This window comes from Austrofundulus limnaeus, unplaced genomic scaffold (genome assembly GCF_001266775.1).
Source record: "Austrofundulus limnaeus strain Quisiro unplaced genomic scaffold, Austrofundulus_limnaeus-1.0 Scaffold225, whole genome shotgun sequence".
Taxonomy (NCBI): domain Eukaryota; kingdom Metazoa; phylum Chordata; class Actinopteri; order Cyprinodontiformes; family Rivulidae; genus Austrofundulus; species Austrofundulus limnaeus.
The window spans coordinates 609,635-635,391 of record NW_013952627.1 but is presented as its reverse complement, the minus strand read 5'-3'; the positions used below and the strand labels follow the sequence as shown (position 1 = coordinate 635,391).

General features: G+C 38.1%; 1 protein-coding gene across 3 annotated transcripts in view; it reads left to right on the top strand.

The window, feature by feature from the left end:
• The first annotated feature begins 513 nt into the window (after positions 1–513).
• Positions 514–25,757, top strand: part of mcama (melanoma cell adhesion molecule a) — a 43,790-nt gene continuing 18,546 nt past the window's right edge. For all 3 annotated transcript variants that reach the window (XM_014019658.1, XM_014019657.1, XM_014019656.1), the window contains exon 1: positions 514–667. In XM_014019658.1, the coding sequence (XP_013875112.1) occupies positions 601–667 (67 nt within the window). In that variant the 5' untranslated portion in view covers positions 514–600. The remainder of the gene's footprint in view (positions 668–25,757) is intronic.

The following is a 25,757-nucleotide window of genomic DNA, read 5'->3' as shown; positions in this document are numbered from 1 at the left end:
TTTTCACTGTAATCAAATGTACCTGCAGGTACAAATAAAGCTGATTGGTTGATATATGAAACACACATGATTAAAAGTTATATTTTAGGGTTTTAGAGCAGCTAAGTGTCCACCACATGTTTTTATTGTAAAGCTAAGCTAACTGCCTGTCRGTTCAAGATACACCATATCAGCCACATCTTGAAAGCATTTGCTTTTTTTTTTTTAAGTACCTGTAAAATTAGGTTTCAAATGAATCTACAGAGACTTAATATWACCCTCCAACCACATTTAGGTGCAAATAAGTTGAGTTAAGCTGAGCAGGCCCTGGAAGGTGTGGAGGTGTGATAAGGCGGCCATCTTTAATGCAACCTTGAGGACTTTCTAACCAAAGTGTAACTACACACTGTGTGAATTTGTAGCAGAAATCACAGATAAGCTGCTTTTGCTACACAAAAAAAGTCCCTGTTGAGGAGGAAGACCCCCGTCAGACTCTTTAATTGCGCCCCCTCCTCTTCCTCCTCCTCCCTCCTCCTCCTCCTCCTCTCCTCCAGGCTGGAGAACTTCTCCCCAGCCCTCCACTTGTGTTCAGTTTGTGTTGGACTGGATAACAGCAAAGACATGGCTTTTCTCCTCCTGCGAAGAGCGCTGCTTCTGTTTCTGCATCTCTGCCTCCTGACCTGGAGCGGTGAGTTCATACATTTGTGCCTCTCTTTGTTGTCGTAGCTTTTTTTTTTAATTATTATTATTAAAAAAAAAGTTTATTTCAAGAGTACACACGGCGTGTTTACATGAACCCTCTTTGGATGCTCTTCGTTTTTTTAATGGAGCGACACATTGCGGTGCTTTTTGGTCTTTGTGCGGTAATTTAGCGGTAATTACGTGAACCCTCTCCGTCTCCTTTTGGAAAGGTTGTGAGTTTTTAATTGAAACTTACTTTTACATGACTAACGACTTGCTCTCTCGCGTTAATTTGGCTATAACCAAGTTGAGCCTTCGTAAAATAGTAAAAGGTGCAAATCATTACCGCGTAATTGCTGCTAATTAAAGGGAGCCGCTGCAGTGTATAAAACATTAAACATAAAACACTAAAGCTTACCCTGAACTTCATATAATGCAGCTTCAAAGTGTTTATTCACATATATTGAAATAAAATTGTAAAACGCAGGTACGCACGCAATGTAAACAAACTCTGAGTAGATATTTTCAGGCACTTTTGCTGATTAAGTAGGTAGGTAGGTAAAGAAAAACCCTGTTCTTACATTTTTTATTTAAAAAACACATTATTATAAGAAAAAAGGGGCGTATTTTATGATTTTTAAAAAGTATTTTTTGACCGAAGACTTTGTAAAGATAAAAACTAGTTWTTAACCCACACATTCTGGCATGTGATGAGTATTTTAAAGGCTTGTGACCTTGTGTGGACTGGAGTCTGGAGAAGTTATTAAAGCTTTACGAAGCTTGTTGTGGACATCTAAAGCAGTGGTTCCCAAACTTTTCAGCTTTTGACCCACAAAATAACAGTAGAGACCTGTGCCACCAGTTATTTTTGGATGATAAACATTTGTATCAGGTTAACAAAACATGGGCATAGTGACAGTTTTTTATACTAAATTTATCCATTTTAAATATACTAACCTCTCTGTAACAACTAAGGCAAAAATGTAATTAATTCAGAAAATCTTTTCAGGACCCCACCTTGATGTTTCGTGACCCCACTTTGGGTCCTGACCCTAACTTTGGGAAACACTGATATTTGGCAGGACTAGTTCTGGAAGACGCTCACCTAAAAAAACTTTAAAAAATGGTCATTTTTGGTGTGTGTGTGGCTAACTCCTCCACTCCAACAGTCTAGGTGTGTTTACTGTTATCTTTGCAGAGTCAAGCCTCGTTTCCTCCCCATGGCTGAGGTWCAGCAACTTGAACTAAAAAGAAAATCCTTTACTTAAAACTGAAACTAACAAGGATGCATCTATAAATAGGAACAACAGAGACATTCATTCAGCATAGTTTCTCACAGTTCAAGGTCACTTGCATGTGTGTTGCTTTGTCTGGGCTAAAATCTAGGTATGYAAGGTATTTGCTTTGCAATTATTTAACTATATAAAGTGCATCTCAACAGGTTAGCTGATAAACTAAATCATTCAGACTATCTCAGCTCCAAATTTATCACCAGTTAATGTAAGGTCAAAACGATGACTTATGTGCTGATGCTGAACTTGTACTGGTTTGAAGTGACTAATTACTGATTTTGTCTAGTAAAAACATAATAAAATTTAATGTTTTCCCTTTTTTTTTTTTACCTTTTTGGATTTTAGTGCGAATTTTTGATTCGATCGATTAGATGAATGTGTTGTGACTGAATGTTTTTATAGGTTGTTTATTTTGGTAGTTTTGTGAATTTCTTAGCTTTTTCTTTAGTAGTTCATTTACATGAGTTCACATGAGAAGATTAGCTTAGACATGCCCACATGTCGTGGTGTCCTTGTTGCTGGTCTTGATTCAGATTCCTGATGAGCTTGCCTCCTCGCTGCCTGTCTTCAGATGGTTAATGGTCATGGTCAGCTGGGCCGAGGCCTTGGGGTTGATCCGAGGCTCCCTGTAGGGATTATCTCTCCTAACTGGCCGGGGGATGGCTGGYGATTCTCAGGGGACAGGTGGGGAGGGTTCTGGAGATGTCTAAGACCCTGAAGTCAGCTGAACTGTTGAGATGGACGTWTGAATGTTTACATGGATAAATGACAAGTTTTGCTTCCCACTTAATGGTAAAAAGTGTTTGGATGTTTGGTGATTTGGGGTGTTTTTCTTCTGATTCTATGGTTCATTATACTCTTTTACCAGCACTCATGTTTTCTCCAGGAAGTTACCGGTACTCTAAACAATGTTAGTCAAGTTAGCTTTGGGTGATTTCTAATGCCTTCCTAATTTGAATGGAAACATTCAAACTTGTCGTGGAAAGTAAGGAAATGAGTGTTTGATTTGGATTATTGCTTTGTTGTAACAATGTGTCTTAGCAATAAATCTCATATCGCTGGATCTTAAATTCCCTTTTTAAATGCTGCCACATTTGTAAGGATCATTCATTTGTTGGATGAGCRGTAGATCTGAKAATGTGGGTTGTGCACATGAGAAATTTGCTGTTATTGACTCTTGTTTTGAGCTCCTGGTACTYCCAGGAGCAGAAGATGCCCAGCGTAGAAGCATTGTTAAAACAAAGAGATAATCTACCAAACAAAAATTTCTTCACTTTCTSTAAGTATATTTCCTCAACAGGAGGTCTTAAAGGGTAGTTTTCTGTCAAAAGCACTTGCTTTATTTCTAATGAGTTCTTTAGATTACCCATTTTTTGCCTCTCAACAAGGGTTTTGTTGGACTGTTGATCAAACAAACCAAGTTATTTCATCGTCTAATTTTTGTTTTATTGTAACTTCTGTTGTCACCAATGGTCCCAAAGTTGGAGGTCAGGACCTCCGTGGTGGGTCATGAAACCAAATGGGGGTCTTGAGAAGATCTGCTGAAATCAAAACCACTTTTAAAGAAGCATTTCCAAAAGCATATTTARCCTTAACTGTGTTAAGAAATGAGAACAATAATCATTAAGTGATTATAAAATCAAACGAYAGTTGGCAAGACTCTTTTCTAAACGGGTTTAAAGCAAAGTTTAGACTTAGGGGTGGCTGTGGTGCAGTGGTAGAGCAGCTGGCTTGGGATCCAAAAGTCATAGGTTCAACTCCCAGCCATGCCCTCATGTCATGGTGTCCTTGAGCAAGACACCCAACCCCCCACAGCCCCCTGGGCGCCGACATAGCTGCCCGCTGCTCTACCTAGGTGCCTCTCACATGTGATGGGTCAAATGCTGAGCACAAATTTTGTCATCGTACAGGAACATACGTTGATGACCAGTAAAGTACCTTTACTTCTACCAGCCTTTGTTATTTTTATTTTAAGGCWGCAGGCTAATTAAGGCCTTGAACATACGTACATATTTAAATATCAACTGTAAGGAAGGATAGTTAAAGACTAAACTCATACATGTTGTTCAGATTATGAGACACTTAAAAGCTTTGTCACAACAGTTTATAACTGTTTGCTACACTTTTATTTTTAATAAAACTTAATGAAAGATGAAAATAACAAAGCTTCACCGGCAGAAACCCTCCTTCCTCTCCACTGCATCTCACAACAGGACAACACTCACTCAGTCCGGACCTGATCCCTCTTTTTCTCCTAAACCCCTGTTTTTACCCCATCAGCCTTGTCTTAATTGGGTTACTCCTATTTAATCCTCATCTCCCCTCAACCTCCTCTGGAGACCAAATAAGCTGTCTGTTTTTGGATTATGTTGGAGGGTTGCTCAGATTGAAACCCGGTCCCCTGAAGAACATCTAAATGAAGCACCATCTAAACTGACCTAATCTCTAATGGACCTTGAAGGGCACTTACTCAAACACAATTTGTGGCTGAAAGCATTTCTCCTGCTTGGAAATGAACCCATCCTGTGTGTGAGGAGAACCCCAAAATGTTTTGTATAAAAACCTGTATTGATTTCAGGGTCCGGTGTTCATCAGCATGATGGTCATGTTCTGTTGTAGGAATGGGTGAGTGAAATGTGCAGTCGATGCTGCGGTGCAGTAAATCTCTGGTACGGCAGAGCTTTTATAACGATGTTTACAGACCTGAAAGGAAGCACGACGGATGGGCCTTTTTAATCCATTCTATTATGTAATGCTTTTTGTTTAAAACTGAGTTGTTTTTTTTATTTTCCACTGAGGCTGTGTAGGATCAATAGTCTGTTTCTTTGTGTGTAAAATCTCTTGATATCGGAGCACTGACAGACAGTTTTGATTATATAAATGTAAAGTCCAGCCTACTGTAGCGATGATAAATCAAGCAAGTAAATACTTTTATACCTTCTTTGAAAGATTCAGCAAGATAAAAACCTTTTTGGACCTTCTGGACATYGTTGACTTAAAATGACGCTGATATTTCATGACTTATGGTGTAAAACAAGACTTAGCTGCATTTCTATCAAAAGTGTTGAATTTGTGGTCAGGTTTCCATCCTGGTTTTAGTTCATCCTTTTTAAAACAAAGTGGTTGATCTTTCCACTTCTAGAGAAAACACATTATCCACAGGACCAGAGTCAAGATGAATTGAGTTGGGTACATTAGGTGGCACCTGTGAAGGTGGGTTGATAGGGTTTGTGTTGGTTTTCTTACACTCTGTGACAAATGAACAGTTTTCTGATTGTGACTGAAGTTATTTTAGCTGCCTGTGGAACAAGCTTCAGAACGGGTGACCAAGATGGCAAACTCTCAAGAAGTCGGGCTTCTTTTCATGAGAATGGTGTTTTTTTAGTACTAGAAAATTATTTGCCAACATATTTATTACTTGTTTAACTTGCAAGTAGTCTATCTATTCATAAAAAGCTAATTATCATTAAATCAACGACATCTGGAGGCGCAGGAGGTCAGACAGGTGTAGGTCATTAATAAAACTTTTAAATCAGCTCTAAAAGAATCAGGGAGCAAATGATGAAAAGTCAAACATGAAGTTTTTAGACCGGATGAAAGATGGAGCATCTGAGGGAAAAAGCAAAGCTGCTAATRTAGAACAGAGCTTTTTTATTAACGAGGCGTCAGTGCTAAACAATCTGTCGTGTATGAAAATAAATTCTTAAAGCAATAGCTGTGTAATAAAGGATGATTGTATTTGCTGCATCCACATCAGACAAAATGATTCAGAACAAATGTTTAGTTGAACTTTCCAATTCATTTTTTTGGATTAGATAAAAACCGCATTGCACAATGATATTGCTTTTTATCTAAAGAGGAAAATGGGACAAAACAATAATAAGGTAACCCGRTGACTCTGTGTCATCTAGTAGATCAGTCTGGCTTCTTTTCATACATGTTTGTGTCTGAATGCCAGGGATTGCCCGCACTCCTCTGATGGGCTTGTCTGCATGCGGCAGGAAGTGTGCAGCTGTTGGCTCCAGTTGTTCACGTGGGATTAGTGTGTTTGGCTGAGTGATAGCCAGCCATGACAGCCATGTAATGTAATGTATTGGCTCATTGTTTTCATTAAAGAGAGTGCGTTGTTTGATCCCTGTAGTATTCTAATGCTGCCTCGGTGTAGGATAAAGCATATGTAAGCTAATTCAGCTAACATGTAGGTCAGCACGGTGAGCAATCACATACTGCATCTCATCTAATTACTTTAATGCAGTGCCATCATTCAGCTGTGTTTGTTGTACATAACAGGGAAACATGGAGCTTTAAGATGAGATTTCTTTATTTGTGTTTTTTAAAGTCCCTTTAATCAAATTTACTTTGTCAGTAATCAACAAAGACCTCAGTGTTCCTCTGAACTCAATGAGAGTATGAAACGATGGGGGGATTTTTAACAAAACTATTAGATACKAATCATTGGATGAACATCTCCAACTGATTAACTTTTGGAGTCAACCCCATTCAATATGGCTGACACAGCTAAGCAACTTTAGACAGTAGAAAAATGGTTATAATTTTGCAGACGTTGATCCAAAATCTTATGTGTTAGTAGCTGAGAGTCGTCCCAACACATACTTTGAGTGCTAAGTGATTCTACAAGATCTTTTCTAAAACTTTGCCATCAACTATCACAGTCCACTCTGCCTGTCTGTTATCTCATGAACCTCTGGACCTATTAGAGTTTAGTCTTAAGCCAACTCAGACAGGGTTAGAACTCAGCCATTTTAACATATTATTAGGCTAAAGTTTGGTGTGGTAGCTGTGCGTCATTCTCATCACACTTGGAGTCACATAAAGAGGCGGTGGGCGATATGCATTCCTTCGAACAATGCTAGGCTTTTATTCACATCTGTTTACTCTTGCTTAGAGTTTGAATGTAAGTACATAAATACATGTGAGGCTGAGAGCAATAGGATTCAGTGCTGAAAATGTGCAACATTTCTGCAATTTGACTAAAACTTGCACACATTCATGCATTTACTCACACAAACAGAAAACCAACAAAATACCATCTAATGTTCTGCTGTTTGTTGTTTCAGYTTGTGGTTTGAAGCCAGATACATCGTCTGATGTTTTAGATGTTTTAGAAAAATCAAAGCAACATTTCTTTAGCTGGCAGGAGCCGAACTGACAACTACTCTTACGCCGAAGTTGAAGGGCTTTCAAGGGCCTTGTCTTGTATGTGCAGTGGAGGTTTGATGTCTGAGTGGGATTTTATACCCAGCAGCTGCTTCTGTAGTTTGATCCCTAGCCTTCTGGGAGGGAGTTTCTCCTTTATCGACTACCTCTCTGGTACTGAAGAGAGGGCCCGAACCATCTTTGCCTTATATGTTATTCAAACCACATTCCCTAACTTAATAAAAAACTACCAGGGCAGATAAAATCTCTTTCATGACTTTTTAAAGCAAATTCAGTCTTGAAGAGAAGCACAAGAAAAGTCTGGCGTGGATTTGTTTTAGTTTATAAAACTGTCCCAGAAATATGTGCAATATCCTCGGTAACACAACGTCTATATTAGTTTGTAGTGCATGAAGGCTTCTGTGTGTGATCATGGATTTGGCTGCACAGTTTGTAAATGATTGATTCTTTGTGTGCAGTAGATTTAGAGTGAATTGGAGGATGTTGAGTTATGTTTTTATCCACTTTGACCTTTCTTTTGTGCTGTTGAACCATGTCTGCACAGTCATCTGTATAGTTATGGACCAGAAGATTTATGTTTCCATTAATTTCTGAGAATGACTGAGCAGCCTGTAATGTAAACAGACTTCTGCTTTGAATTATGTTAACATGTAAGCCATTCATCCCCATGTTGTTCATATGTAGCACAGATCCAGAGGACTGCAGTGTGATTATGGGATGGTTAGCAGTGCATTTTTCATTATCTTAAATGTCTATGAAATTAAATATTGCTATTCCTAATAACATAGGAACATTTTTCAAATGCATAAATCCCAGTATTCACAAAGTTAGCATAAATGCTAAGTTCACATTGAAAATGCCACAAAACATTAGCATTAGTGTTGGAATTTTACACACATTAGCAAAATCTATTTTTGGTATTTGGAAATTGATTCTGAATTCATGTTTGTGTCTATTTGTAATATTTCTGTTTCCTTCTATTCTTACATTCAATAAAAATTGTTAAAACAACAAAACCTAATACCTAATTTCCCTCTGGGATCAATAAATATTTTTGAATTGAATTGAATTGAATTTGGGGAAAAAAAGGCTACTTAAACTACAAAATTCCATGTCTGTGAATTTCATTAAGACAATTCGTAAAGTTTAAAATAATTGTAGTGGTAACAAAACTAAATGATTCTGTTAGGATGTCATCTTTCACACATTTCTACATCCCAGGGATAGCAGTTTAAGTCAGATGTTTACAWACCGCAGTTTGGTTTGAACACCAGAACGAGCCGCTTGAAGCCTTCGTTTTCTGCTGCTGCGTATGGGCACAGGTTTTGGCTTATATAACAGATAATAGATAATAATATTTTTAAGTCCTGCAGAGAACCAGTTGGTAATGTTAATGATTTTTTTAGTTTCTTTGTTTTGCCCCTGACAACTTGTCGGAAGCTAACGTTAGTGCTGAAYGTCAACCGGATGTAAATGTATGGCAAGCCAGGAGTGACACAAACAGAAACTCTCCTCTGCTTCATCATTCATAAGACTGCTGAGGTTAACATCGTGGGGAAAACGCAGTCATTACGAAATTTAAATGAAATTGATCCAAGATTGATTAAATCAATTTTCTTACCCAACCCTAGTATCAAATGTATAAAATTTAAGGGTGTGTTCATGTTCATAGAATAATGCAGTCCTTTTCTGTGTTTTTAAACAAGTTGTTCATYAGCAGGGATTCAGTCTTCAGTAGATTTGGCAATTTATCTCTGAACTATGCCCAGGCAAAATTGGCCATCTGCACATGATGTCCCTTCATATTTAGAAGTCCCATCTGTGGGACACATGGCACTCTCCTGGGCCACAGTCCAAGTCCTGGCAACAGCCCCATCAGTGCCAAAGAGACAGAAAAAAAAAACCCTCAGAGAGGCTGTTCCTTCCTTCTTTTCTCACTTCTCTCCCTCTTTAGTCTGCAAACAGAGCTTAAGCAGCAGCTGCACACACCTGACGCCCAACATGTCGGACAGGGCACATTCTGCGGGGGGGGGGGATGCACGGGCTCACGTTACAAAGAAATCGTACACCACAAAAGGTCTTTGCCTCCTTCCCGCTTTTTCTAAGACGTGATCCCCCACACAGTGTGTCTCCTCGTGCACCTCTCTCATGCCCCACGCCTTTGTGTTTTTTTTTTTTTGTGTGTCTTCTGGAGAGCAGTGGACAGAGCCTGGGAATATTTACTTTGCTCTTTGCAGACAGACTCAAATGTGTGGTATATCCAGTCTATTTTTAACAAACTGGGATGTTGAATTGTAAGAAGAGTTAGAGTAATAKCTCATTAAATCAGTCCGATTTTGGCATATAGAGCTGATAAAATAAACCACCCACATGGGGGCCTTACCAAAATTACTTTCTTGGATGCAATATCTTGGATTTTCTTTTGAAATTATTAATTTAATTTCAAAGMAGTATTTTTGGCTGAAATATTTTTTCTGTCTTGGCACAGTAATATCTGATATATAGATCATTGCAGTCCTGTGTATCTTTAGTAAAGAGTGTTATTTTAAATAAAGGCAGTCAAAAATGAAAACATTCTTAGATTCTGACTCTGGATGGTAAAAGGTTTAGCCTTTGTAACACTTCATAACCTTTTGATCTTAATATAAATGGGCCAATTTCTTAATTGCAAAATTTATCAGCCTTAATTAGCATTTATGTGTTTGAGTAATTGACAGGTGTTGGCTCACAACAGAACCTAGAGACTCCCTCTGGAGGACTGTTTGCCAGCTACCTGCACTTAAACACCACCTTTACTGTTTATTTTTCTAAATGAGATGTCATGTCTTTAATAAGCCAATCAAACTCTAACCAGCTGGACAGCACAGACTTTTATACAATTTATGGAGTTTTGTGAAATATGTTTATATTAAAGTCAACCCGACATCGTTAGAGTGATCCAGAATCCAGCCTCAAGCAGCTTCAACAGCATCCAGCCACATCCCAGCAAGGAGAATAATTCTCCTGGAATGCAGCACCATTAGGAGAAAGTTATCCATTAATCAGAAAGGTTGTGAAAGAAAATTTGGTCAGAAGGTGCTCATGTTGAAGTCTCCTCACTGCTGAGTGGAAAACTCAGAGACCACTTTACATCCTTCAGGCGTGTGTGAAATGTGACCACAAGTCTGTCATCAGTTAAATCTTACACATGTATCTTCAAGCATGTTCTTTTGTAATGGATATAAGATATATTTCCTTTCAGGACAATGCACATGCCACAGATCGTCTTGGATAATTGCTCAAAGCTTTTCCCTCCCGGGCCACTTCATTGTTTTGAAGAATGCTGACTTCTCTCATTTCTTTTGTTGTCGGGGCTTATGTCAAACTGCCAAACCTCGCAGCGTGTCAGTGTCATCGGCAAAAATGCCTGAAGAGTCAGTAAAAATAGATTTGGTTCAGCATTTAGTCCATCACTAAGGTTAAGTTACAAAGTGAGATCATGACCACATATGATGAATGTAACAAAACAGTAAACACAACAAGCTTTGTTAGCATCTTCCTGATATTTACGGGTCAAAGAAAACAAGATTTGTCAAATAACCTGATAGAAACTCTGCTTTTTGTTAAATGTAATTCCTGCAGAGARCAGTTTTTGTCTCAGCCCTCGTTAACCTGTCCCCCTACGAGTCATGAAGGTTTTCTGGATGCAACCGATACTTCTGTTTTTAAACGTAAAGCATTAAGTTCTACCTGCTCAAACATAAATAAGATTAAAATAACTCCAAACCATTTAAAAAGAGCCCAAGAATAAATATCTTGTCAAAGTCTTGATGCATTCACCATAAAGTTATTAACTGAGATTTAGTTTTGGTTTTTTTTGTTTTTGTCTCCATGCTCCTCCGGATGAAATAACAGAGCTCATCATGTCTGGCATAGCTCCAGAGTCCTGCCACACAAACTTGCGATCACATCTGCTAAATTAAAATGAAACCCGTTTGAATCTGGGCTGACTTTGATGGTGCAAAGACATCTCTGCGTGGAGCGTGTGCATGTGCACATGAATATTCACGACGACCTCAGGGCTAACCAGGACCCTCACTCGTAGTGTTTGCATCTTGCTAATGGGCTCCGCCATGCTTTGAATATGGCATGCATCTGGCATTCCCCCTCCCCCTTTTACGTTATAGAAATACAAAATTAGCTCTGAATTAGCCAGCTTTTTCCAACTTTTCATGTTATTTTTGTAAATGTGAGGCATTAAATCTTACAATGTGAAAGAACAGTATCAGTATTGTGTAGCTTTGATAAATAATGTTTTTAGAGTAGAAACATCTTTACTAAATATTATGCAAAGTACATYAACCCAGAGTTTCATATAATTTCTGTCTGTAAATCTTCTTTCAGCCCCTAAAGCTCAACAATCAGCAGCAGAGGCCTGGATTTAACTCATATTTCRTGCTTTGAGTCAGGCTCTCTTCGGCTTATTTACAGTGCAGGGTAATTACTTTTGTCGTGTCTGCTGTTCAGTTAGCAGTTGCGGGGCATTTGTTGGCAAATTCTCCCCTAGAGGGACTGATCTCTTTGTTTAAGTGTCCCTCAGGAGCAACAAGAGACACTGGAAATTAGCCGGCTGGAGAAAACCAGCAGCAACTGTTGATGGGACTCAGGAATGTGTCTGAAATCATTCTGTTGGAATACTTCCATTATTATTTCATTAGTAGGAAAAAAGGCTTAAGTAAAAAGAAAATGCTATATATATCAGCTTAAAATTAACATAAAAGTTTTCTCATGCTTTTTTAGTGGRGCATTTTTATTATTTCCAAACTAATATTCCCAACATTATGAAGAATAACGGCTTATTGTCCAAAGTCTCAAGCAAAGCAACAACATATGTTATGAACCACTGGATGKATTGTAATGAAACTTTCACAAATAAGTCATTGGATGTACATCTACAGYTGATTAAGTTTTAGAGTCACCCTAATCCATCATTTCTAAAGGCTTTGGAAGCACAGGAATGACTATTACTTAACCAGTTTCACAGATATTGAGCTAAAGTTGGGTGTGGTAGAGGCTGACCTTATCCTGAACACATTCTCTCTAAGCAAACACATTTTTCAAGGTCTCACAATGTTGCACATAAGGTTTGATTAAATTGGTTTTATTCCTTCTCGTTAGCCTGGCCATTACTTTTCTACGCGATTCCCTTCAATTCTAATCTCCCTTCTCTGCTCCATCTGGGATTTCTACAGTAAAATTTCAACCGGGCCAATCAGCAAACAGAAGGAGGAGTTGTGAACAACTTTGATGATTTTTTTTTGCGCTGTTTACATCTTGTAGTTCAGCAATAGCAGCAGAGGAAGTGAATGAAGCCAGTCTGTGTTGACAAGGCTTCCAAATTAAATTTGTTTTGCAAAGCCTGCAGCTCTCATCTACAGCCGTCTCCTTCGGCTCGGTACTTCCCACTATGGGATGATTGTTCACAGCGCACGCAATTTCCAGTTAGCTTCTTAGCTTAGCTTCCTTCAGCTGGCGCACTACATGCGTCACGGCCAACCATTAGCAATTGGGTAAAATCGGATCCAATCGTTTTAAATGTCAGAGTCCCTGCGTCCAGCAAGCAATCACTTCTCAATAGCTGAGAGTCTAGACCCTCTGTACAAAGCAAAGTGAAGAACAAGGGGCTGGTTTTTACCAGGCTAGCTCAACATAAAGTGATTTTGGTTTAATACTTTGGCATGGACTGCAGCGGGCATTTCTTCAAGAAATGCAAAGCTTTTACTATAGGAAGAACTGTTGCGTAAACACAAGACGCAGTAACTAATAAACACTTTCCTGATGAGCAATCAGTTGCTGTCAGTTAACGTGTGCTTGTGATGTTTAGGATCAGAGCCACACACAGATGTTTTACCCCCTCACAGCTCTAACCAGCCGAACTCTACTTTAAAGGACAGCGAGGGCAGGAAAATAAGCCCTGGAGGACGTCTGTAAAACAAATCAAAGAGAGATCCACGAGATGAAGTTGCTTCTCTGGAGGAAAAACAAAATCAATATGTTTACGACAGAAAACAACACTTGGTGTGGTTTTATCTCCATGTGGTAAAACTGTTAAATATGTAGCTTCTGGTTTTTAGCTGAATTTGGGACAACCAGCCCTCCTCATTGTAGCAAGACAACAACAGAGTGATGTGTCTCTGTGTTTGTTTTATTAAATATCTCATAGAATGGATTTAATGAAACTTTAAGAAAGTAATCCTTGCGTTGATGTCTACAACTGATTATTTTAGCAGTGAGCCCAATTTAAGACAGCCACCACAGAAATAGCTATATCTTAGTGAATTTTACAAATATTAAGCTAATATTTGCTGTGGTATTAGCTGACAGTAATTCACAAGACATAATCCAGGCTCTCCTTTCCAAAGTACAAGATTTGCATGAATAAGAGTGAATCTGAATGCATTTCGTCACCCACTGCTCAGCTACGAGAAGTCACAGGGTAGACGTGTGGGAGGAACGTTCGATTCCTCACAGCACGGAGTTAGCCGAGCAGAATTTAAATCGAATAAGATCAAACAAGTGTTTCTTATTCTAAGAGAATACAAAGTCCTCCACAGTATGCAGATTAAGCTTTCTGCAGAAGGTGTTTAGTTAAGGCAGGGTTTTCACAGTGTTCCGCTGTGTGCTTTGTGGTGAGACATCACGAGTCCTGACATGGACGGTGATAACAGGCTTTGTTCGCAGATAAGCATCAGACACAGAGTGGTGATGTCAAAGTTGAAGAGAGGATTTATTAAGGAGCCGTGGTGCAGAGTTGACTTTTTGAGGTAATTTAGTGATTGCCAGGTACAGCCAGCGTCTTTTGAAGAAGAGTGTGATGAAAGCTGTAACGTGATCCACCTCCTCGTCTCAAGTTTAGGGTCTGGAATCTGCCTCCGGGGTGGGAGATGGGAGGGCTTCTGCTTGGACTGTGATTTAAGTATAAAGTCTTGTCAATGGTGAAAGCTAACATTATCCCAAGTATAGAGAAAACTGGACTAAAGCCTCTGAATTATCATCCGATTAGTTCAAGAGAATGAATGGAAAACTGGTGGGTAACTGCTGGCAGGAATCTTGTTGATACAAATCCCCTGAAAGTGTTTTTTTTTTACTGTTAGTCGAGAAATTAAATAATTTAAATGGTTCTCTTGTGTTGTTATTAAAATCGATGCTGCAGCTGAAGTTTCAAAGGAAAACTGTCATCAATATAATTAGAACTGAAACACTAATATGAAAGCTGGAAATAGCTCAATTTAATAAAAAACTTGAATCCAAACCAAATTAAACCCATCATGCAGACAGTGTCAGCCAGACGAACAAACATGAAAATTAACTTTTGTTATCACAAACAAACTGTTTGTGTGAAGGAATATCTAGCCAGCATTTCTTTTGGAGCATATGTATTGGATGTTTTTCAGCCTGTGGTCAGTGACTTGATTATCGCCCAGTGCTGAAGGCAAAATGGTTTTGCTCGATGCGTGTTTGTCTTTAGCATTAGCACTATATCTCAAGAACTGAGCGTATTTTTATGAAACTTTCAGAAAGTAATCATTAGATGAACATCTACAGCTGATGAACTTTTTGTGTCAACCCAGCCGCCATAGCCAACTGACTTTAGGATGCACAAAAATGGTTGCATGGTAATTTTCAAATGGTGCAGGCTTACCATCATCCTCAAAACTTATATTATAATATTTTTGCAATATTTTTTATTAGCTGCTTAGTCATCATAAATTCATCTGCACTAATATAAAAACTTTTCTGGGTATATTATATATATATATACAGTATATTTGATGAATGAATTATATATGATCATACAGCAGCCACATTTTCAGATTGCTTTCAAAAACCTAAATGTCAAATCTGATAACTCATAAAATCTTAGAGAAGTCTTAGATTGCGCTCGTTTTTTCTGCAGAATTACACGAACTACAGATACACACTTTGGACAAGAAGGATTTAGTGCAACAACAAAAGTGACTCTTCAGTTTTGCTTTTGTAAAAGTGACCTTGTCCATCTGCAGTGAAAGCAGCTCTCAGTGAGACATGACTCTCCCTCGAGGTGGAGACGAGAACACAAATCTCGTTTTAACCCAAGTCTCCTTTAGTTCCATTAACATGGTTTGGTACCAGAAGCAGGACCTGGTGTCAGACTGCCGTCCCTCCACACTGAGAGGACTAAATGATGGTGGACTGGGCATCGGTCACAGCCTCCATAGAGACTTGAGAGCCTCGACGAAGTCACCAGGGAAACTGTTCCATGGCTGTTCTTGACGTGATCTTATTATATGCTGGTGGAGAGTGTTACATTTAAGCACAACATTTTTATGAATGCAGACTCTACTGAAAACAATTGCCCAGTCATTTCATTGATCTGACTAGGTCTGGGCGATATGACTGTAAAACTTATTACGTTAAAAGCAGTTAATAACTAGTGAAACTATATTATATCGTACCTGTTTTGTTGCTATGGCTCTAACCCTAACCCCTGAGTGTAAAAAGACAAATGTTAGTGTATTAAAGTGGTGGCGGCCTCATTATTTATTAACTCATCATAATAATTCAATTTCAAATCATTAAAAAAAACTGCCAGTCCTTAAATGATAGGCAGTCATTGATGAAACAAACTTCATCCACATTCCTGATAATTAAAAGATTATTCCTCAAGTGTTTCACAGTTAATTGTTTGTTTTTGTTTATTATCCTCTACAATATGAAGTCTATCAAGTAGCTACAGACACAAAGTCAAAGAAGCTGAGTAAATAATGACGTTTACCTCAAATAAGGTGAACAGGCAGTTGGCCTGCTGACAAACTCTAACTCTGCAAAGCCCCCGCAGGGCTGGAGGAGTCGTGACGCCATGGGCTTCCTCCACCACCAACCAGTTTAGCATCTGCTGCCCAGCAGAGACCAGGAACACGGATATTGACAAGACTAAAAACACACGCTGATGCTTGTTAAAAGATGCATAACAAATGACAACATGTATGTTGTCATATGAGTAAGGAACGCTTCACATAGCTGCAAGGAAGAGGGCCATCCCTTATTAATCACAAGATAAATAAGTACATATTTGATGTTCAAAATGTATTTTTACTATTAGCAAAATCTCTGGGAATTAACTCAGAATTCACAATTTTTATTTTAAGTACAGTATTTGCTGAAATTTGTTGAAGATTGATCAAAACAAGCAGAACAAAATAGCAAAACAAATAGCTAAAAGTATTACTTCAATAGCTAAAAGCCAAAAAAGTAGCAAAATACAATAGTTGCTAAAAGCTAAACTTGATAGCTCAACTGTTTAAACTAACAAAACCTTAGCTAAAATAAAAAATAAACAAAACTGTTGCTAAAAGCTAAAATGACCAAGACTGTAGCTAAAAGCTAGAACAATAAAGCTAATCAAAAGTTTTAAAATGAGCAAAATCATAGCTAACAACTAAAATGTGCAAAACCGCATCTAATAATAAAATGTTAAATGTAACCAAAGCATAGCTAAAAGATACAATTATCAAAACAGTACCCAAAAGCACAAATTTGCAAAACTGTAGCTAAAAGTCAAACAGAGCAAATATGCTGAAGGAAACAAAAAAAGGATATTGTTTATGAAGGAACTTGAAGAGTTTTCAATGTATTTCTAGGTTGTTTTTTTTTGTAAATAAAGTTTAATGGTTTCAAAAAGTATCGAAATTAGGAATCCTAAAAGTCAGAGCACACTACTCCTCAGCCAGACATTTTCATAATGAGTATACGTATCTTAGTGTCTTGTTGTGTGTTTAGTGTTTTGTGCAGGTGATAAGATCTGGCTGCACTGATGCAACTTTTTGATTACTGTTAAGAACTTTGAAAATAGTAAATCCTGTCTCAGTTGACTCAGTAGTGATTTATTCATACATGTGTAAAGTCTGAAAAAAGAGCATTTAAATAAAGGAACTTCCTGAAAGAAGCAGGAGATTGTGGGATATTTCTGACTTGTGCTGTAGCTCCTTCTTTAGGTCAAACTCCAAAAATTACACTCGACACRTTCCAGAATGCCTCATTGACGCTCTTTCATGGTCCAGTTTTCTGCCACGGCGTTTCTAAGAAAGTTCTGAAGCCCCCTGGCCAGTCAGCCGTAGCAAAGGAAATCTAACCRTTTCCATAGGTTCTGCTCCAGTCAGAGGTGTTTAAAAGTGCTGACGAGTTCGTAGTGATTGAAGTTACTTCAACTCTGAAAACTCAGAAGTTGTGAAAAATGAGCTGACACTTGAATCAACTTTAATGGAGTTAGTAACTTTTCTACACATCACTGAATAAACCAGATTTTTCATATTTCCACTGTATTCTTCTCTGACTCAGCCTTTTCAGGGTTTTATAGCCTCCATGTTCAACCTCTTGGGCTTTCGAGTGCTGGCAGTCACCTTTTGTCCGAGGTTTAAATCTGCCGAAAGCATTTGCTCCAAGCGTTTGATCATCCTATCATCTGATGATCTGCTCTCTACATGCTAAACAGAGCTGAAGTGCCTTCAGGCTGAAAGGTTGGGGGAGCTGAGTGACAGTGCAGACTCTTGTGTGTCTTTGGCTGATAAAGTTTGATCTTTGTCGTTTGGAAAACTCGTGGAATAAACTGATTTAAAAATGCAATGATTTTGGTTTTTTGTTTTTTCTCTAGTTTGTTGTCGACACGATGGAATAATTGTGTTAATGCTGGATCAACATTCACACAGTTGAACAATTTTATTTTTCTTACAACTTATTTTGTGCTATTCTAGTTATTTGTTTATCGTAATGGCAGGAGATGGGTGTGAGAAATTGTGGCTTTTGTACCTTWAATAATTTTCAAAATATTTTTCCAAATAATTCCCCCATAAAATACAATAAGTATTTAATTATCAGTTCGTTTAGAAAAAGTGCTGTTTTTGAAACCTGCTTCAGAAAACTTGCCCTGTTTATGTTTTATTAGCCWACATTTAGCTTTTAGCCAGAATTTTGCTTTAAATTTTAGATTTTAGTTGGTGTTTTTCTACCGTTAGGCTGCTTGTTGACATCTGTTTTCTACTTTTAACTTGCCTTTTGATACGTTTAGCTTCTTGCCTTTTGATAGTTTTAGGTTTAGTTTGATAAGCGTTTATCATTCTGTTACTTTTAGCTTTTAGCTAGCCTTTTGTTTTTAGATTTAGATTTTAGTTTTCCTTTGCTTTTTGCTATTTTTAGATAAGTTTTCAACTTTTAAGTTGCCTTTTGATACATTTAGCTTCTAGCCGTTTGTTTATTAAACTTTTAGCTACCGTTCTGTTACTTTTAGCTTTCAGCAAATAGCTAACCTTTCAGATTGTAATGAGTATTTTAGGTCATYGTTGTTTTAAAGCAAGTGGAACAGGCTTGAGGTGAAAAACGTGACATTGCTCTGCTGTATTTGTGTCCTGTTAGTCCATATTCTGGTTTGGGTCCAGCTCAGCGAGGCTTCAGGTTCTGTTTGGCTGTAACTTTACAAGCAGGTCAAACTGAGGGCCATCACATGCACAGACTCGTACCTACAGACATGAGTGTTTTCTCCAAACACACACTGAAAGATCACCTCAGACCGTGGGATTGTAGACTTTAACCAGACCGTCTTCTTGGGAAAATAACTTTATTAAATCAGCCCAATTTAGTTAGCAAAGCATCCTACATACAATGAGCATTTTAAGTGAAAAACTCAAGCGGGTCAGACAGGATGAAACATCAAAAGCTTGTGTACAGGTTTAATAGAATCAGAGTTAATAACACTTCATGTGTACACTGCCTCGTCTCGCCACAAAGCTGCCGTCTGAGGCCGGTTAGGAGTTGCCGGGTAATTCTCCAGGTCGTCTCAGCTCACAGATCAAGGYTGCTGCTCTGTAACTTTGAACTTGACATTTCAAAAGGGAGAGGATAAGGAGATGCTTAACCATCAAATCCTCCCCCTCTTCCTCATCCTCCATATTGGACGCCGTTAAAAGATCAACTGTTGAATCAAAGTGGGGTGTTAGGGACAGAGGATTTTGTCTGGGGAAGTTGATTTGTACRTGTTTCAGCACAAAAAATAAAGTTATTTAACATTTGTCTTGYGGTAGCATGTGTGTCTGGATTCATCTGAGAACGACAAAGCTTYCTGTTTTTTCTCCTGAGACAATTATTACATTACAGTTTGCAGAGGTGTAGCATTGTTAAAGACAACAGGTTTAAGGACTTTAAGGAGTTTGCTTTTCTGCTCTGATGTGTTTTATTACAGAGATGCAGCYGGAGGCTATGGCTGCTGAACTGTGAAGGTGGTCCCTGTGCACTTATCTGACAWGCTATTTGTACAACTAAGAAAATGTGTGAAAATATGAACTCAGTCTGCAGTTTAAACAACTGACTTCTTGTGTATAACTAATAGTCAACTGATGTAATTCTAAATACTGGTTGACTCTTTTGTGCATATCTTAGTAGAGAGAGAAAGCTTATCTGTGCTGTTTATTTGTTTCAGGCTCTGTGGTTAATTTAATGTTTGTTGATAATCTTATTGATCATAAATAATAATAAAAAAAAGAAGCAGAAATGTCAAAAATGCTTTTGGGCGTCAGCCGAGGGGAGAGTGTCAGAGGAAGTTCAGATTTATTTAGCTGCACAGGTGTGTGTGAAAGGAAATCAACAAGGTTTTCTTTGTGTGTGGTCTTGTGATAACCCTCAACTAGGTTACACAGCCACACACACACACATCCTCTCACACACACACACACACACACACGTTTACCCTCACTTCTACACTTCTTCCCACAAATCACTTGACAAATGCGCTGCCCACAGGTGTGACTAACCTCCCTCCCCCTCAGCTGCATGGGAACGGGGACGGCCCTCCTACGATCCACAGCTGCTTGTGTCAACGTGAACCCCCCACCCCCACCCCTCCCAGTGGGACACCGTGCCACCCGACGACTGGGAATCCAGTCAAAACGACGAGTCAAGGTTTTGGCACGCTGCGGCCCAGCGAGTCAAACAAGTGGAGGATATTGTCTGCTGAGCCCTGAGAACTGGAGTCTCTCAGTCTGGAGATGAAGATAAAGTTTGCCCTGAGCTGCTCTCATATCAAACAATATGGCTGCTTATGAGTTCTGAGCACAGATATTTCATTGTGTTTGACATTGTGTCTGACCGAAAGCAGGCGGGTGATCCACGCTGAGGCTAAAGGAGAAAGTGAAGGTGGGGACCATGTTTGGACGTGAAATACAAGACAAGTTTGTTGTGTCAATAAGAGTTTTAGCTCTTTGAATCATGTCAACCAGGCCTCTGAAGGGTAAAGGTTTGAATCTTTGACTCACCGATTGTTGACATGGACACAAACACACATTTTTATAAAAAGCACACAAAAACACATCTAAATATGTGTTATAGTTGCTACATTTGAAAAGTGTAACTAAATAACTATAAAAAATAATTGCTGAAGCTAAAACTGAGTTGTTTAAGCAAAAAAAGCAAAAGCTTAAAGCTAAAATTGTAAGATTTACAAAAATGTATTCATGTGGATATACATGACATATAACTGCAAATGTCTGTGTACTGTTTTTGGATTCATGCTGTCATCAGTAGCAGCTAAAACCCACATGAGCTTTGTTTGCCCCCCTCACACACACACACACACACACACACACCTCCATTATCTGCAGGTAATTGTCCTTCACTGACTCAGTGCGTTTACAAAGCCCACCATAAATCAGTTTACTGAATAACTAGACAAAACATTCACTTGTAGATAAAATCACACCTTCTCTCTGTGTTTTCTGTGAGTTTGATGTGGTCTAGTAGCTACAGTGTTTGGGATACGTTGTTGATAAGATTCCAGGATGCYTTGGTCTTTTCTTGTTTACATTTTTCATTTTCACCAAAGATGAAGTCCCACAAACAAACTTAATATGGCTTAGAAATAAATATATTACAAAAAAAAGGCAATCAAGCCTCTTCACTGCAACACTGCAAAAAGATAATATGTTCCAAAACACTTCTAGTAAAGAAAACTATCAGTGTGATGAAGCGTTTCTTTCAGGAGGCACAAACGTCAGATCAGAAAAAGATTCCCACGAGGCAGCTACAGTTTAGCTCTTGACTTTTTAGACTCAAAGTGGGAAAGCATTTGTCTCCTTAAGGATGTTTATTTTATGGATTGTTGGTCAATAAAAYTGAGTTATAACCACCTCTTTCAGCATGCATTGCTGCACTTAATTTGTTCTGTGTGCTTCTAGATCAGGAGTCTGCAACCTTTATGATCAAAAGAGCCGTTTCTGCTACTTGACTCACTAATAAAATGTGTCCAGATTCGGCTACAACTGCGATTATCAACTGCTGGTCCGTGGGCCTTTTCAAGGCCTTTTCAGGAACCTTTACGGCCAGTGGAGGAGACGTTATATTACTAAAAAATATATTGTGAATTTTATTATTTATTATTATTATTTCACATCAGGACAAATGAAAAGACCGTGTTCGTGTAAAGAAAAAAAAAATACTGTATATAGTTTAAACTGAATTTCATAAAAACTAGTATACCTGAACTATTCAGGCATTTTTTTCTAATTCTTATTATTATGCAGTCTTCAAATTCTTTAAAGGTAACCCTGATGGATTTGAGAGAAAGATCATATATTTAAGTAAACAACATAGCATGAGCTAACATGTTTTACTTTTTGTATTAGTAGTATTTAACACATATTTGCATACAAATTGATTTCTGTTGTGAGTATAAAAAACATCCATCCTCCTGCTTTATCTGAAGTCGGGTCGCGGGGGCAGCAGCTTGAGCAGGGAAGCCCAGACCTCTCTTTCCTCAGCCACCTCTTCCAGCTCTTCTTGSAGGACTCCAAGGGTCCAGGGTCTTCCTCGGGGTCTCCTCCCAGTTGGACATGCCTGAAACACCTCCCTATGGAGGCGTCCAGGAGGCATCCTTACTAGATGCCCAAACCACCTCAACGGCTCTCTCGAAGTATAAAAACCAAAAAAATAAAAAATACTCAGTTACGTTTGGTCACATTTTCAATCAGGCACTATAAAGGGAACAAAGAGCCACATGTGGCCCCAGAGCCACAGGTTGCAGACCCCTGATGATCTAGAATCTAGATCATCTAAACCAGGGGTGTCAAACTCATTTTTCACCATTTGTAATTAACTTTGACATTTCATGTTTAACTTGGACTAATTTCTGTCTCATTTCTACAACTGAGCACTGCTAACAAACAATAACTGAGCTCTACCTGGTATTTCCCGCATAGAAACAACAAAGAAACATCCTCTTATAACACTGAAAAGTACTACATGTACAACTGACTAAATGTGAAATAAATATTACAGAAATACTATTAAAATAAACAAAAGTTTTACTTATTAAGTTGTGGTGAGTAGCTGCCATCTTGGATTCTGAACTCTCCCACTTTCCGACAGGGAATTCCCACTCGTAACCGACATACATTATGGGAGATGTAGTTTATGGTCAATGCTGGCAAAAAGCAGCGTATTTTGAGACATTAATACAGGACAATTAAAAAATATATTTTAATAAATTAAGTAAAAAATAATGTTTTTGCAGGGGTGGAGTCCTGAAGTTACCCACGTTTAAATTTGGCCCACTGGTCTTCAGTTTGACACGAGGTCTAAACCAAATGTGCTCCAGAACCACAAAAAAAAAAAAAAACATTAGCAGAGGCTTGAGACCTTAACTAGAACTTCTTATAGGCCAGTTAAACATGGACACAATAACAAAACAAGCTGACTCACTGTCAGTTTCACAAGTTTTATCTTTTTAATGCAATATGTTTTTGTATTTGGTAACAGGTAGTACAAAATATGTCCTTTTAGCAAACATTTTTTCATTCAGTTTCTCAAGATTATGACCAAATTATACTGAACTAGCATTGTCTATTAATTAGTCCCATTCAGTACATGTTAAAGCTACCTACTTTAAGTTTAATTTCTTTCAGATTAATCCAAATAACCTCAAACTCATGTTTTTGCACTAATGTGAAAGGAGAACTTGTAATGAATTAGAGAAACTTTTTCCTGCAGATTTAAATGTTGTCATCTTGGATAGATCCATTATTGTGGTGTAAAAGTTAGAGATAAACACCTATTTTATGTTATAAAGTCAGTTTCCTTATTCTCTTTAATATTTCACCTGTACATTTTTCAGTCATCTGTATCTAATTCAGGTTTCTGTTCTCGTCTGGAGTGTTGCAGTTTTACTGTGAGTCCTGTCAGTGTGGAATTCTAGTCCAGTTATTGGTTTGAAAGTTTTGAATATTCTCCAAACAGTATTGTCCCTGAGCCCTGGCGTGTGCGCCTGTATGTGTGTGTGTGTGTTGGGAGGGGTCGTAGGCAGGGCTGGCCTGATTGCACACAGTAGCCTTTCTTCCTCATTAACGCAGCGGTGCACCTGTGATCACTCTGATATTCTCTTTGAGAGCATTAGGGTTCCCAGCGGGGGATTCACAGGGGGGGCGATGGGGTTCAGCATTTTGATCCCGGTGAAATGGGTGTGGCACGCTCACCCGACAGCTCGCCTCATGTCTGCTGGGTGGGATAAAAGGAGAGCCTCTGTTGTAGACCATGCATTGCTTGCATATAAATACAGAAAACTGTGCAAAAGTCAAATAGATCCAAAAGGTTTGGAGAAAATGTTTTGTGTGTAATATCTGTGTAAGTGTTACTTGCTAATCACCATTAAAGCTAATTGTGTACAATTTTTATGCAAAGGCCTACCAGACTAATCAAGTGCAATAAGAGAGTATCAGAAACGATCTCTCTAAATATATTCACTTTGTTTGCATGATTGATTATGTGGTTGTTTATGCAAATGAGCAGAATTAATCAGGCTTCCTGTTGTTTTTAGACTTGGATGGAATCTCTCAGACCTAAAAGAAACAAGATATTTTTGCTCATTCACTGGTGTACAGTATAAAACTCTTGTCATTCARACAAGCTTTTGGTTTCTTTAATGTAGGATCATCGAGTTCTAAAGAGGCCCAGTGACTCGTTCATAGAAACTAAAGTTCCTTTAATGGCATTCAATGCAGAAAGAGCTGTTTCATGTCTTGATTAAATTAAATAACAGATCTTTGACACTTTTAAATTGATTTAATATTCTATATAATGGTTGTGTTTAGAGGAAAAAATGGGACTATGATCAAAACATAGCATGTTTCGTTTCAGATTATGTAAACCAATCATAGCTCAAAAACATTAATTTGTGACTTTTTCCTTTTTTGATTTAAAATTTGCAGGATTTTTTTTTGTTTTATATTAAAATAGACGTAAAGCAATGCAGCCTTTTCCTCTGACTGGGTGAAGGTAAGTTAATTTAGTTGGCACTTAGTTTGTAGTTTTCAAGGATTTTCAACACTGTGATGATGATCACAGTGGTTTGGATAGAAGGCCTTTGTTGGAGCACAGAGGTGAGTCCGTGTGCTGTCGAGGTTTGATTGGAAAAAGGGTCTTCTATTTATAAAGATAGGAAGATGACCAAAACCTCATACCTGGTCCTTTGTTCATAAATGTCTCTTCTTTCACAGTTTTTAATAAGGATGAAGGAGCCATCACTGTCACTGTCAGATTCTAACTCAAAAGATTTTCCACACCTGTAGCAAAGTGGGATATTACTGTTGAATATTTGATAAATTAACCTTCTGAGGTTAAATCAGTCACTCGGGTCGGCAAAAAACTCATGTTTAACAGTATATTTTCAGTGAATTCAAATGATTTTAAAAACAGCCTCTCAGTTTCTGTGCCGACGTCAGAACAAAGAATCAGCTCTTATCTAGTCAAGAGCTTCATAATTCATCAGGCAACACTATGTCATTTTATGAAGTTCTGCRTTATTAATCCCACAGGAGATTACTGGTTCGGTCAGTGAGGTTGGGGCTGAAGTGTTGAATCTGTTTAATGAGACAAAACATGTCAAGTTACAGATGTGACGGTCGAGATTAAACCTCAGCATTAATTTTTTTTTACTGTAATACTGAAATGACTCCCGATAAAATAAGATATGACAAGATGCTGAAGCATATTGAGATTTTTATTGAGGTATTGTGCAATGTCCAGGTCCAAACGTCACGCCAAAGTTAAAAAAAAAGTACTGGATGGTCCAAATCTGCCTATCTTGATTTCTAAAGGGTTCACTAGTAGATCCCAGGCAGAGATGAGGAATGAAATAATAGATACAGCCTAGTTGTGGCATTAGCCTACACTGGAGAGAACCCCCCCTTGCAAACCCATAAACAGTGCTACAAATTATGTAAACATCAACTTTTAAAAGAAATTCTTACTTTTATTCACTATTCAATAATTATTATATTTGTTTAGCATAAGAATTATATGAATGAACATGTTTAAAAYACCGTATTACAGTATATTTTCACACACAAAAAAACATTTCTACATACTGTTGATAAGAACAGAACAAAAACAAACCTCTTTCTTAAATAACAAAGTTGTGGAATTATTTATTTAATAAGGAACAGACATGACAGAAAGAATAAATTTTGTAGAATGGACGTCAGTTTGTTTATTGCGGTAATCAGCTCTCTACCAGACATCTACTGTTAAACAAACATCTTAAGAAAGATTTCATACTAAGGGTCTCTTTGGGTC